The sequence below is a fragment of the Halichoerus grypus genome, chromosome 7, assembly GCF_964656455.1.
Source record: "Halichoerus grypus chromosome 7, mHalGry1.hap1.1, whole genome shotgun sequence".
NCBI lineage: Eukaryota > Metazoa > Chordata > Mammalia > Carnivora > Phocidae > Halichoerus > Halichoerus grypus.
The window spans coordinates 93,146,537-93,162,575 of record NC_135718.1 but is presented as its reverse complement, the minus strand read 5'-3'; the positions used below and the strand labels follow the sequence as shown (position 1 = coordinate 93,162,575).

The window sequence follows — 16,039 nt, the reverse complement described above, 5'->3', positions numbered from 1 at the left end:
CCATGACTTGTTTTTAAGTGAAGGACCTTGTCTCACTCATTTTTCTTTATCCTTAGAATCTACTGGAGTGCCAGTCAACTGCTAGACACTTGATTATTTTTGATGTACAATAAAATAAGAATCGTGGTTTTTTTGGGGGGGAGACATCTGAAGTGTCTTGGAAACGTTATTTTTCCTTTTTCACATTTCTTTGTACAATTTTAAAGAATCAAATTTTAGTTATTCTTTTTTTTTTAATACTAAGGACCCAGGAACTTGAGCCCTACATTAGAGCACTGAGATAAAAATTTTGAAGCAGATTTTTCTGTTTGAACTATTTTACCTTCTTTTTTAGATTAAGTTAGAGTATGAAGGAACACTATTTTCTGAGTGGAGTGTGCCAGCAACTTGTTCTGTGAAAAATAAAAGGTAAGATTTTTGCTGTGAATGTCAATATAATGTGTGCATTTACACATAAAAACATATTCATATAGTGTAGACATTCAGATTCAGTGCTGTATTTGAATGTAAATTTCTTCCCATCACACAGATGTGAAAAGAAAGACAAAATCTCTTTGAAAATAGAAGTAAAATATTGCTATATTTTTTATTTTTCTTATTAACATACAATTGATGTGTTTAGGCTTAAAAAGTAGTAGGGGAATTTTTACTAATCTTGCATGTATCTATGCTTATTTCTCTTCCTGTTCTTTTTAAATACTAGCTCACCCAAGACAGAACTGCGTTGTTCTTCTCCTGGTGTGCAGACTATAAGACCAATTGTCACGGGCCCAGTAAGTTGATTTTAATAAGTTATTAAATCTTGCATAATTATCTCCATTACATTTTATATTCCTTATTTTGAACTTTCAACCTGTTTTAAATAGTGTGTTAACTATGAATAATTTATGAATAAGTATAAATAAATGTTAAATATAAATAAATAAAAATAATAAATATAAATATTGTCAGTATGGCAATTTTCAGATATATCTCATAGCAGATTATAAGTTATGAAATGAGGGGCACCTTGGTGGTTCAGTTGGTTAGGTGTCTGCCTTCAGCTCAGGTCATGATCCCAGGGTCCATCCTGGGATGGAGCTCCGAGTTGGGCTCCCTGCTCAGCACGGAGTCTGCTTCTCCCTCACCCTCTCCCTCTGTGTGCTTTCTCTCTCTCAAATAAATAAATAAATCTTTAAAAAAATAAGTTATGAAATGATATGTGATTTTTACGTTAGCCTTTTCATCAAGTATGTTAAAGCCCCATTTACCACCTTAATGATAATAGTACTCCCCACTGAGTGGGTCTCATGTCATATACTTTTATGACAATTCCTTGGATTAAAAGCCATTTCTAGCAAGTTTGTTTTTACTATATTTTCTTCAATTCCAGAAAGCATATGCGAATGCAAATACATGAGAGGGATGTTGAATCCTCTCTCATTTACAAAAAAGAAAAAGAAAAAATTAAGCATTAAAAACATTGGCTGTCTACTAATTAGTAACACGTACTAGCCACGCACCTCATAGCTGATATTCCTATACAGGTGTGTCTAAAGCTACTGCTAGAGAGACTCCCTGTGACAAATCTTGTCTTTATTTTGGGGATTGAGCCTTCTTTTTAATTAATAATCTTTATTTTCAGAAAATAAGTAGAGTGATGTGGGAGAGGCCAGATGAATATTAATTAATTCATTTTTTCAAAACTTGTAGATTGAAAAATATTTGAATTTCGCTTTTGAGTTTATGAATATTTACCAGATTCATGGACAAAATTCCTAAGCAAGTAAAAGCTTACTCCTTTTCCTTTTGTTGTATGTTGGAAGCCCAAATGTGCAGTGTTATATAGAAAATATGTACACGCAAATACATGCATATATAAGAATATCTTTGTCATTTATGTATGGTGCCATCCGATCTTACAACTTCTAAGGATGTACATGTAACTTTTGAAATACACTCAAAAGCACTCAGATACAACAACCAAAAATGTCTCCAATGTCCCCTGGCAAGCAAAATCATCTCTGATTCAGAACCATTACAGAAGAAAATTAATTGAATTGTGTTTCAGTAAGCAAGACTGTCTAGGAAAACTCACTATTTACCTTTATACACTCAAAGAGAACACTTCTATTACCAGATGTGGTGTGGGGGCTTGGTTTCCATACAGACTATTTCTGACACCAGCGGAGTGTCCTACAATTCAGAATTCTGGCATTTTCTACATGGAGTAACTTCACATCCCACAAGTAAAGGGCTCTGTCCCACAAGACTGCCCCACTTCACATGATAATTGCAAGTTCCAGTTTGTCACCTGACTGACTGGCTATAAATCCAGGTTCCCACAACCTTCTCCTCAGGTTCAATAATGTGCTAGAACAGCTCAGAGAACTCAGGGAAAAACATTTGCCAGTTATAATAATAAAAGATATGATAAAGGATACAGATGAGCAGCCAGAAAAGAGGTACCTAGGGCAAGATCTGGAAGGGCCCTGAGCACAAGAGTTTCTGTCTCTGTGGAGTTGGACTATGTCACCCTGCCAGCATGTGGACATGTTTACCAACCTGGAAGCACTCTGATTTTTATGGGGGGTCATCACATAGGCATGATTAATCAACTCATTTTCTACTCCCTCTCCCCTCTCCAGAGGGTGGGAGGTTGACCTAAAAGTTCCAAGCTTCTAATGATGGCTTGGCCTTTCTAGGGACCATCCCATCCAGGAGCCCACCCAGAGTCGCCTCATTAGAACAAAAGGGGCTCTATGTCAGACCCTCCTGTCATTCAGCAGATTATAAGAGTTGTAGGAGCTCTGCATCAGGCACCAGGGTCAAAGACCAAATATTAGCAGGAACAGGGTGCAAAGACCCATATGTATATGTTTCATGATTTCACAAAGACAAATATAACAGAGGGGCGCCTGGGTGGCTCAGTTGTTAGGCGTCTGCTTTTGGCTCAAGTCATGATCCCAGGGTTCTGGGATCGAACCAGGCATCCGGCTCCCTGCTCAGCGGGAAGCCAGCTTCCCCCTCTCCCACTCCCCCTGCTTGTGTTTCCTCTCCCGCTGGGTCTCTCTCTGTCAAATAAATACATAAGATCTTTAAAAAAAAATCCTGCTTAAAAAAAGACAAATGTAACAGAAATAAAAAGCTATCTAAATTTGTCACTCATGACAAATTAAATTCTTTTTTTTTACAAATTAAATTCTTAATTACAAAGAGTAGCTAACAATATTCATTAGCTCTATTCTGAAATTTGTTCATTATACTTCCTCTGATCTTAGATAATTAATTTAGTTCCTCTGTGACTTTTATGCCTATATCCAAATTTGTATTTATTTTAAAGTTACCTTTATATACCATAGTTTATTTTCCATTTGCTTTCAGGATTCAGAGGAAGAACGCAATTTATCTGTGGACAGTTCCCATATTTGTTTCCTGTGGTATTATAAAGTCATGTAAGTAATGTAATACTGAATACAAAGATAATGCTTTTTTTTTTAAAGTCCGAAGGCAGACATTTAATGACTGAGCCACCCAGGCACCCCAATTAATGCTTTTTAAGACTATTTAGCTTTGGGTACCTGGATTGCTCAGTCAGTTGAGCATCTGCCTTCAGCTCAGGTCATGATCCCAGGGTCCTGGGATCGAGGCCCACGTGGGGCTCCCTGCTCAATGGGGAGTCTACTTCTCCTCTGCCCTTATCCCCTGCTCATGCTCTCTCTCTCTCAAATAAATAAATATTTTTTATTTAAATATTTAAATACTTTAACTTTGAAATAGCCACAAATGGATTATCTGCATTATTATTTTCATATAAGCTTTTCATTCACCAATCAAGATATACTCAAATAAGATGCCAAACTAATATTGGGGAACAAACATTAAAAATAACAGTAGCAACCACTATTTGAACATATAGTTCTAATGTTCAGACTTTATGTAAATTATCTCTCTCAATTTTCATAACAAACGCACAAATGTAAGTATTATTATCTTTTTTTTTTTTTTTTAAGATTTTATTTATTTTTTTGAGAGAGAGAGACATAGCGAGAGCAGGAACACAAGCAGGGGGAGTGGGAGAGGGAGAAGCAGGCTTCCCGCAGAGCAGGGAGCCCGATGCGGGACTCGATCCCAGGACCCTGGGATCATGACCTGAGCCGAAGGCAGACGCTTAACGACTGAGCCACCCAGGCGCCCCTATTATCTTTATTTTATAAACGAGGAAATGTGAGCTTGGATAGGTTAAATAATTTGGATAAAAATACACAGCTACTAAAAGATAGCACTGGGATTTGACTCTGGTTTTTCAGACTACTGGGCTCTTTGATTTCCATTATATACATCCTGTTCCAAAAGAACACTCTTTGTTTTGGATGGTTTCTCAAAGCCATTTTAACATGAGAGTGACTGAACATAACTAAAAAGAGAAAACTGGCACAAGGGAAGATAATTAACTGCATTATAAAATTATTTGACAAGTTAAAAGCATCAGTGAATCCAAATATTTTTCATTGTCAGAGTCAAGGCAATATCCTAAGCCCTGTATAGGATACAAACAACTGTCTTATGTGGCCCTTGCTCTCCAGATGACTGTGATACACGTATTTCTTTTTGTCTACTTAATTTTCCTTCCTTTGGGAGAATCATCCCTCCCCTATTCTGTGATGAAATTAATTTCGTGTGATTGATATGGTACTAACTCCACAACCTCACATTTCATGGGCCACAGTAATTAGTTGAGGGTTAACACATGACTCAGGCAGAACCAATCAGAATACTGTCTTCAATAAAAAGCATGGTTGTTGCTGATGGTGGTCCCTTAAAGTCAGGTGGCTTGGCAGTTTCTGTGCACTTTTTGGATCGAAGTCCTGATAACTAGATTTTAGCAGGCCCTTCCAGGGGTACATATTTAGCCATTCCTCTCCAAATTATTACCACCTTCCCGGAGTCTTACCAAGAAGCAAGGACTGAGTCTCTGCTACTCCTGAAACTGGCAGATTTCTGTCCTTGTTGTGGGTTTCAGAAATGCCAATTACCAGGTTTCTCCTGTGGATTTCGAACCAACTGGGAAATAGAAAAGGGAAAATGTGGGGATAAAAATTCCTGATACGGCTGAATGGGAGAATAGAACCTGCCTCTCCGGCCAAATGGACTATTTTCTGCTTCCCCCAAGTAGACACCATGGGGGACCATCAGAGAAGAGAATCTGCCAAAAAAGCATTTATAGACAGTTTCCCACATTTCCAATCTCACACATACTGAGCCCCAAGACCTGGTGAAAGAGATGGGCCTCCAGATTACCCTGATCTGGTTATGGATAATGAAAGCAAAATCAGAAGAAGCACTATCCAGGGGGGCAGGTTAGCCCAAAAGAGAGAGCTCAGTGGGAGCTAAGTGTTTTTCTGTTACATAGGTGGTAAAAATGTTCACAATCTGTCACCTGTAAAAATACCATTTAAAGAATAAAATGAAACTAATATCCAGGTATTCATCACACAAGTCAAGAAATAGAACATTATAGGTACCCTAAAATCTGCTACTTAGAAATGCAGAATCTGGGGCCTCATTCCCAAGCTCCTAAATCATTACGTGCATTTTAACAAGAACCTATAGACATTGTATGTACATTACTGCTTAGGACGTACCACTCCTAGTGGGACGTACCACTCCAAGTAGAATTGACTAGAAGTAGGATATGCATTTGCTCAACTTTACTAGTTAATGCCTAATTGCTTTTTGAAAAGATAGTTCAAATCTACACCTCCACCAGCTGTGGATAGAAGTTTCCATTGTGCTGCATCCTCACCAACACTTAATATAATCTGACTTTTTAATTTGCCAATCTAGTAGATTGTGATAGTGAAATTATGTCATTGTGCTTTTAATTTGCATTTCCCTGATTACTACTGAGCATATTTTCAGTTATTCATGAGGAATTTTTCTTTCCTCTCTGTAAAATGAACATTTTTACCCATTTTTGAGTTATTTTTATGTTCATAATAATTTATAAGATTTCATTACATTTTAATTACTAGGACATTATCTATACATTTCAACATGTATATTGAAGGAGTTCTATCCCAGTTTATGTAGCTTTTCACTTCTTATGATCTCAGTTGATACCTTACACCCTTCCTATTGTAGATGAATTTATCAACTCTTACCTTAATGGGTTTGTGAGTTTTTAAATCAATTTAAGAAATCTTTTCCTCCGAGTTCATAAAAATAGCCTCCTATGTTGTTTTCTGAAAGTTCTTAATCCATCTGGAATTAGTTTTTGCATATGCTTTGAGATAGAGATCCAGTTTTATGTTTTTGACATGAATAATTAATTTTATCAGACCTAATTATTGAATAATGTATTTACCAATAATGCCTACATAGATAAGTTTTCCATGTATGCAGGTTTCTTCCCATCCGGCTATTCTGTTCAGCTGATCTATTTGTCTACTTAAATCAATACTACATTATCTTTATTACTATGATTTAATTTTGCAAATCTTGATAAGGGGCAGTGCACCTGGACTCTGACCCCAACTCTTCACCTTCTTCAGGAGTCTCTTAGCTATGTATTGGGCCCATTTTAACTCCCTATGAATTTTTAGAATTGGTTTGTCAAATTCCACAAAAACTCTAGTAGGGATTTTTATAATTGTCTAAATATTTAAATCAATTGGAGTCTTTCAACTCAAGAATAATATATAACCTTCCATTTATTTAGGTCTTTTTACATGTCTGCCAATAAAATTTTATAATTTTTCATGTAAGTGCCTGGACATTTTTATTAGACTTATTTCGAGATGCTTTATAATTTTGTTGCTATATACTCAATTTTTTAAAGTTGCATTTTCTAACCAGAACTTCCTGTTGTATAGAACACAGTTTACTTTTGAATATTGATTTTTGTATTCAGCAACCTTGCTAAATTCTTATATTAATTCTAATAATTATTTATATATTCTCTTGGAATTTTTATAAATCATATCACCTGCAAATAATGGTGGTTTTGTTTATCCCTTTCCAATAACTATACCTTTTCTTTCATCCATTCTTACTGAATGGCTAAAATATTCACTATTCTTACTGCACAGCTAAAAGGGTGAAAACAGGCCTCCTTATTGTATTCCTGATCTTAAAAGGGAGGCTCTCATTGTTTCACTATTTTGCAGAATATTTGTTGTAGATCATGAATTAAGCTTTACCCAGGTAAGGAACTTCCCTTTTATTCCAAGTTGGTGGTGAATTTTTCTTAGGAATCAGTGCTGAAATTTATTCAGAGTTTTTTTCTGTTTGCACTTAAAAGCTCATATGGTTTTCCTGTTTTACTATGTTAATGATGAAAAATAGTTATTAATATTCATACATTAAACTTACCTTGTGTTTCTAGAATAAGCCAACTTGGTCTTGATGAATTCTTTCATATACATTGATGGATTTTGTTTGCTAATATTCTGTTCAGGTTTTTTTGGTGTGAATACTCATAAGTGAAGTTAGCCTGTGGTTTTACTCTCATTGTACTATCATTTTCCACATTTGCTATCAAGACTGTGCTAGACTCACCACATAAGTTAGGAGTAGTCATTCTTTTCCATTCTGAGAGATTTTTGTGTAAGATTGAAATATATATGTTCTCTGAGTATCCGATGGAAATTTGCACAGAAGTTTACTTGAATCTAGATTGTGTGTGTGTGTGTGTGTGTGTGTGTGTGTAGAAGGATTTCCTAAGTGTTAATTCAACTTTTTAATGGTCATAATGCTATTTTGGAATCCTAATTATTGTAAAATCCATTTTTGTAAGTAGTATTTTTCTAGAAATTTATCCATGTCTTCAGTTAGCAATTTTATCATCAACTTTAATATCAAAAAGTTGTCTGTACTATCCTCCTATATATTTGGTCTTTTGAGGTAGTTGTAGTTATGCTTCTGTTTTAACATTTCTAATAATTTTATTTGTGCCTTCTTTTGTTTCCATGTCCTTGTGGTATTTCTATTTTATTAGTCTTTTAGACTGGTCAAAAGAACCATCTTTTGGCTTTGTTGAGCTTTTCTGTCTCGGCTCATACTTCCATTATTTCCTTCTTTGAGTTTGTTTTTCTAAAACTTAAATTGGCTATTTAGTCCATTAGGCTTGAGGCTTTTTTCCGAATGTGTATGTTTAAGGCAATCAATTTTCTTCTAAGCATCTTTGTAACTGCTTCAAGTATTGCAAATACCTCCTAATTGTGATTTTTCATTATTGCTCAGAAATAATTTTCTAATCCCTGCTACAATTTGTTTGACCAATGACTTGTTTAGAAATGCAGAATGGGAGAAGCACTGTATCTGGCTTCTTATCTTCAATATAAGGCTACCGAGACAAATCCATGTTGTTGTAGGTTTCAGTGGTTTGTTCCTTTTTATTTTTAAATAGTATTATTATATAATTATACCTCAATTTGTTTATCCATTCTTCTTTGTTGTTGCATATTTGCGTTTTATCCAGTTTGGGGCTTTTATGAATAGAGCTCCTGTGTACATTTTTGTACAAGTCTTTTTGCAGATGTAGATTTTCATTTCTTTTTCAGGGGTAGAATTTCTGGATCATGGGATAGGCAAATATTAAACTTTGTAAGAAAGAGTCAAATCACTTTCCAAAACAATTACTTACCAGCAATGTATGAGCATTCCAATTGCTCCATATTTCTACCAATATTTGGTGTTTTCATTACAATGGCAATTAAGTGGTATGTCTTTTTAATTTCAGTTTTTAATTTAAATTCTAGTTCGTTAATGTATATGGTAAAATTGGTTTCAGGTGATTCACTACTTACATATAATACCCAATGCTCATTACAACAACACTCTCCTTAACACCCATCACCCATTTAGCCCATCCTCCACCCATCTCTCCTCCAGCAACCCTCAGTTTGTTCTCTGTAATTAAGAGTCTTTTATGGTTTGCTTCCCTTTTTTTTTTCCTTCCCCATGTTCATCTATTTTGTTTCTTAAATTCCACAAATGAGTGAAATCATATGGTATTTGTCTTTCTCTGACTGACCTGATTCACTTAGCATAATGCACTCTAGCTCTATCCACATTGTCACAAATGGCAAGGTTTCATTCTTTTTGATGGGTGAGTAATATTCCATTATATATATATAATGGAATATATATATATATGTGGTATATATGTGGTATATATATATATATACACCACATCTTCTTTATCCATTCATCAGTTGATGGACATTTGGACTCTTAACATAGTTTGGCTATTGTTGATAATGCTGCTATAAACATCGGGGTGCATGTGCCCCTTCAAATCTGTATTTTTGTGTTCTTTGGATAAATACCTAGTAGTGCAATTTCTGGGTCATGGGGTAGTTCTGTTTTTAACTTTTTGAGGAATCTCCATACTGTTTTCCAGAGTGGCTGCACCAGTTTGCATTTCCACCCAGAGTGTATGAGTGTTCCCCTTTCTACCCATCTTTGTCAACTTCTGTTGTTTCCTGTGTTGTTAGTTTTAGCCATTCTGACAGGTGTGAGGTATATCTCATCGTGGTTTTGATTTGTATTTCCTTGATGATGAGTGATGTTGAGCATCTTTTCACGTGTCTGTTAGCCATCTATAGGTCTTCCTTGGAAAAATGTCTGTTCATATCTTCTGCCCATTTCTTAACTGGATTATTTATTTTGAGTTGTTGAGTTTCATAAGTTCTTTATAGATTTTGGATACTAACCCTTTATCAGATATGTCATTTGCAAATATCTTCTCCCATTCCATAGGTTGTCTTTCAGTTTTGTTGATTGTTTCCTTCACTGTGCAGATGATTTTTTTTTTTAAGATTTTATTTATTTATTTGACAGAGCGAGAGAGCATAAGCAGGGGGAACAGTAGAGGGAGAGGGAGAAGTGGGGCTTGATCCCAGGACCCAGAGATCATGACCTGAGCTGAAGGCAGACGCTTAACCATCTGAGCCACCCAGGTGCCCCTGTGCAGAAGCTTTTTATCTTGATGAAGTCCCAGTCATTGTTGTTTATATTTGCATTTCCTTGATGACTAATGATGTTGAGTGTTTTTCATGAGCTTATTGACCACTCCCAAATGACCTTTTGCAAATTATATGTTCAAGTCTTTTACCTAGTTTTTGATTGGGTTGTTTGTCCTTTTACCATTAATTTGTAGTATTCCTTTATACAAGTCCTATGTCATATATATGTTTTGTGAATATTGGGTATTTGGGGTCTTCAGTGGCTCCATACACATTTTAGAATTGTTTCTTCTGTTTCTGTGGGGAAAAAAGCCACTGGAAATTTGATAGAGATTTTATTGAATCTATAGGTTTTGGGTAGTATGAATACTGTGATACTAACTCTCCTGATCCATGAACATGGGATATATTTCCATTTATTTGGGTCATCTTCAATTTCTTTTTATCAATGTCATAGTTTTTGGTGTAGAGATCTTTCACTTCCTTGGTTAAACTTGCTACTAAGTATTTTATTGTTTTTGATGCTATTGTAAATGGAATTGTTTTCTTCCCCTTTTTCAGATTGTTTATTGTTAGTGTATAGAAACACAACTTATTTCTGCATGTTGATTTCATATGCTTCAACTTTACTGAACTTGATTATTTTTAACAGTTTCTTGGTGGAGTCTTTAGGATTTTCTATATATAAGATCATATCAGCAAGCAGAGACAATTTTCCTTCTCCCTTTCTGATTTGGATGCCTTTTATTTCTTTTTCTTGCCTGATAGCTCTGGTTAAGATTTCCTATACTGCGTTGAATAGGAGTGGTGAGAGTGGGAACTCTAGTCTTGTTCTTGATCTTAGAGGAAAATTTTCAACCTTTCACCATTGGCTATAATGTTAGCTGTGGGCTTGCATATATCACCATTATTATGTTGAGATATGTTCTCTCTATACCCAATTTGTTGAGAGTTTTTATTAAGAAAGGATGTTGTATTTTGTCAAATGTTTTTCTGCATGTTTTGAGATGATCATATGATTTTACCTTTCATTCTATTAATGTGGTGTATCACATTTATTGATCTGTATATGCTGAACCATCCTTTCATCCAGAAATACATTTCATTTGATCATCATGTATGATCCTTTCAATATGCTGTTGAATTCAGTTTACTAGTATGTTGTTGAGAATTTTCGCATCTATTCATCATCATTTCTTGTAGTGTCCTTTTCTGATTCATATCAGGGTAATGCTGGCCTTATGAAATGAGTTTTGGAGTTTCCTCCTCTTCAGTTTTTTGGAAGAGTTTGAAAAGGATTGTCATTAATTCTTCTTGAAATATTTGATAGAATTTACTAGTGAAGCCATCTATTCCTGGGCTTTTCTTTGATGAAAGATTTGTGCTTACTGATTCAATCCCTGACTCATTATTAGTCTGTCAGATGTTCTACTTCCTCCTGATTTAGTCTTGGTAGATGATATCTTTTTAGTAATTTATTTCTTTCTTCTAGATTGTCAAGTATATTGGTCTATAATTGTTCATAGTAGTCTCTTATGGTCATCTGCTTTTCTGTAGAATTTGTAGTAATGTCTACACTTTCATTTCTGATTTTAGTAGTTTGAGTATTCTTTTTCCTTAATCTAGTTAAAGTTTCACCAATTTTGTTTATCTTTTCAAAAAACAATTCTTAGGTTTGTTCGTCTTTTCTATTATTTTTCTGGTCTCCATTTATTTCTGCTCTGATCTTTGTTATTTCCATTTTTCTGCTACTTTGGGCTTAGCTTGTTCTTCTTTTTCTAGTTCCTTGAAGTATAAAGTTAGGTTGATTACTTTAGATCTTTCTTTTTCCTTAGCATGGGTATTTACCACACTAAATGCCTCTTCTTGAACTAATTTTTTGCATCCCATAAGTTTGTTAGATTGTGTTTTCTTTTCCATTCGTTTCAAGATATTTTTTGAATTTCCTTTTGATTTCATCTTTGATTCATTAGTTGTTCAGTGTGTTGTTTAATGTCCACATATTTGTGAATTTTCCAGTTTTCCTCTTGTTACTGATCTAGTTTTGTACTATTGTGGTCATAAAAGATGTATGATTTCAATATTTTAAAATTTTCTAAGACTTGTTTTTTTTAACCTAACATTTGATCTATCCTGGGGAATGTTCCATGTGTGCTCGAGAAGAATGTGTATTCTGTTGCTGTTGGATGGAATATTGTGTATATGTCTGTTAGGTCCATTTGGTCTAAACTATGGTTCAAGGCCAACTTTCCCTTATTGATTATCTATCTAGATGATCTATCCATTGTTGAAAATGGAGTACTGAAGTCCCCTACTATTATTATATTATTGTGTATTGCTCCCTTCAGATCTGTTAGAATTTGCTTAATGTATGGTGCTCTGATGTTGGGAGCATACATATTTACAACTGTTATATCCTCTTGAGGAATTGGCTTCTTTATTATTACATAATTACTTTCTTTGTCTCTTATTAAACTTTTTAACTTATAATCTATTTTGTCTGATGTAAATATAGCTACCCCACTCTATTTTGGTTTCCACTTGCATGAGCTGTCTTTTTCTATCCCTTCACTTTGAGCCTATATATGTCCTTGAAGCTAAAGTGAGTCTTTTATAAGCAGCATATAATGGGGTCTTATTTTTTATACATGCAGCCATTCTATACCTTTTGATTGGAGAATTTAATCCATTTACATTAAAAGTGATTATTGTTAGGTAAGGACTTACCAATTCCATTTTATTAATCATTTCCCTGCTCTTTTGTATTCCTCTGCTCTTTTCTTCCTCTCTTGCTGTCCCTTTGTAAATTAATGATTTTCCACAATGGTATACTTTGATTCCCTTCCCTTTATCTTGTGTGTACCTATGATAGCTGGGTTTTGTTTTGTTTTCTTTTCGCTGTGGTTTCCCTTTGGCTTACTTGAAACATCTGTCTATTTGGGGCTGATAGCAGCTTACCTTCCATCACATACAAAACTCTACCATTTTATTTCCCCACCCCATATTTTATGTTTTTCTGTCACAGTTTACATCTCTTTAAAATTTTTAGTGTATTTTTATGTTTATTTTTTTATTCAAATATAATTAACATACAGTGTTATATTAGCTTCAGGTGTACACTATAATGATTCAATAATTCTATACATTCGCAGTGCTCATCAAGATAAGTGTACTCTTAATGCCCCTCCCCCTGGCAACCATCGGTTTGTTCTCTATATTTAAGAGTCTGGTTTTTGTCTCTTTTTTTTCTTTGCTTGTTTGTTTCTTAAATAGCACATGTGAGTGAAATCATATGATATTTGTCTTTCTCTGACTGACTTATTTCACTTAGCATTATACTCTCTATGTCCACCCATGTTGTTACAAATGGCAAGATTTTATTTCATTTTTATAGCTGAGTACTAATCTGTTATATAAATATACCATATCTATGGATGGACACTTGGGCTGCTTCCATATTCTGGCTATTGTAAATAATACTGCAATAAACATATGGGTGCATATATCTTTTCAAATTAATGATTTCCTTTTCTTTGGGTAAATACCCAGCAGTAGAATTACTGGATGATGTGGTAATTCTATGTTTAAATTTTTTGAGGAACCTCCATTCTTTATCTCAGAAGGGCTGCACCAATTTGCATTCCCATCAACAGTGCATGACACTGTTCCTCCACATCCTAACACTTATTATTTGTTGTGTTTTTTATTCTAGCCATTCTGACAGATGTGAGGCAATATCTCACTTGGTTTTGATTTGCATTTCCCTGATGATTAATGATGTTGAACATCTTTTCATGTCTCCATTGGCCATCCATATGTCTTCTTTGGAAAAATATCTACTTGGGTCCTCTGCTCATTTTTTAACTGGATTATTTCAGTTTTTACGGTGTTGAGTTGTGTAAGTTCTTTGTGTATTTTGGATATTAACCTGTTACTGGATATATACATTGCAGATATCTTCTCTTATTCAGTAGGTTGCCTTATTTTGTTGATGGTTTCCTTTGCTGTGTCAAAGCTTTTTACTTTGATGTAATCTCAATAGTTTAATTTTGCTTTTGTTTCCCCCAACTGAGGAGACATATCTAGGAAAATGTTTCTACTGATGATAAGAAATTACTGCCTGTGTTTTCTTCTAGGAGTTTTATGGTTTCAGATCTCACATTTAGGTCTTTAATCCATTTTGAGTTTATTTTTGTGCATGGTATAAGAAAGTGGTCTGGTTTCATTCTTCTATATGTAGCTGTCCAGTTTCCCCAGCACTGTTTATTGAAAAGACTGTCCTTTCTGCATTGTATATTTTAGCATCTTTTGTCGTAGATTAATTGACCATAAAAGTATGGGTTTATTTCTAGGATGTCAATTCTGTTCTATTGCTCTTTGTGTCTATTTTTGTGCCTATACCATACTGTTTTGATTACTATCACTCTGTAGGATATCTTGAAATCTGAAATTGTGATACCTCCACCTTTGTTGTTCTATCTCAAGATTGCTTTGACTGTTCGGGGTCTTTTGTGGTTCCATACAAATTTTAGGATTATTTGCTCTGGTTCTGTGGAAAATGCTGTTGGTATTTTGATAGTGATTGCATTAAATCTGTAGATTGCTTTGGGTAGTATGGACATTTTAACAATATTGGTTCTCCCAATCCATGAATATGGACTATCTTTCCATTTGTTTGTGTCCTCTTCAATTTCTTTCATCAGTGTTTTACAGTTTTCAGAGCATAGGTCTTTCATCTCCTTGGCTAAGTTTATTCTTAGGTATTTTATTCTTTTTGGTGTAATTATAAATGGGATTATTTTCCTAATTTCTCTTTCTGCTGTTTCATTAGTAGGATATAGAAATGCAACAGATTTCTGTATATTAATTTTGTATCCTGAAAGTTCACTGAATTCACTTATCAGGTCTAGTAGTTTTTGGTGGAGTCTTTAGGATTTACTATATTATAGTGTCATATCGTTGGGAAATATTGATAGTTTTACTTCTTCTTTCCTAATTTGTGTGCCTTTTATTTCTTTTTCTTGTCTGATTGCTGTGGCTAGAACTTCTAGTACTATGTTGAATAAAAACAATGAGAGTGGACATCCTTGTCTTGTTCCTGACCTTGGACCTGACCCTGGAGGGAAAGCTCTCAGTTTTTCGCCATTGAGTATGATGTTAGCTACAGGTTTTTAATATATGACCTTTATTTTGCTGAGGTATGTTCCCTCTAAACCTAGTTTTTATCATGAATGAATGTTATACTTGTCAAATGCTTTTTCTGCATCAGTTGAGATGATGATATGGGTTTTTATCCTTTCTCTTGTTAATGTGATTTGTCATTATTTGTGAATAACGAACCACCTTTGCATCCCAGGAATAAATCCCACTTGATCACGGTGAATGATTATTTAAATGCATTGTTGGATTTGTTTTGCTGATATTTTGTTGATAATTTTTACATCTGTGATCAGAGATATTGGCCTGTAGTTCTCTTTTTTTCTTATAGTGACTTTATCTGTTTTGTTATCAGGGCAATGCTGGCCTCATAGAATGAATTTGGAAGCTTTCCTTCCTTTTCTATTTTTTGGAATAGTTTGAGAAGAATAGGTATTACTTCTTCTTTAAATGTTTGGTAGAATTTACCTGTGAAGCTATCTGTTTGTGGACTTTTGTTTTTTGGAGGGTAGTTTTCTGATTACCAATTCAATTACATTGCTAGTAATCAGTCTGTTGAAATTGTCTATCTTTTCTTGATTCAGTTTTGGAAGGGTTATGTTTCTAGGAATTTATCCATTCCTTCTAGATTGTACAATTTGTTGGCATGTAATTTTTCATAATGTTCTCTTATAATTGTTTGTATTTCTATGATGTTGATCTTTCTCCTCTTTTATTTCTGATTTTCAGTTCTCTTTCTCTCTCTCTCTCTCAATCTCTCTCCCTCAATCTCTCTCTCTCCCTCAATCTCTTTCTCTCTGTATGTGTGTGTGTCTGTCTGTCTCTCTCTCTCTCTTTTTGATGAGTCCAGCTAAAGGTTTGTCAATTTGGTTGATCTTTTCAAAGAACCGGCTCCTGGTTTTATTGATCCATTCTATTGTGGGTTTTTTTTT

At 34.6% G+C, this 16,039-nt stretch overlaps 1 protein-coding gene across 1 annotated transcript in view; it reads left to right on the top strand.

Annotated features, from left to right (window-relative positions):
• Positions 1-16,039, top strand: part of CATSPERE (catsper channel auxiliary subunit epsilon) — a 205,728-nt gene that overhangs the window by 37,613 nt on the left and 152,076 nt on the right. The window contains exons 4-6 of the mRNA XM_078076866.1: positions 335-408; positions 704-773; positions 3,364-3,434. Coding sequence (XP_077932992.1) covers positions 335-408; positions 704-773; positions 3,364-3,434 — 215 coding nt within the window. The remainder of the gene's footprint in view (positions 1-334; positions 409-703; positions 774-3,363; positions 3,435-16,039) is intronic.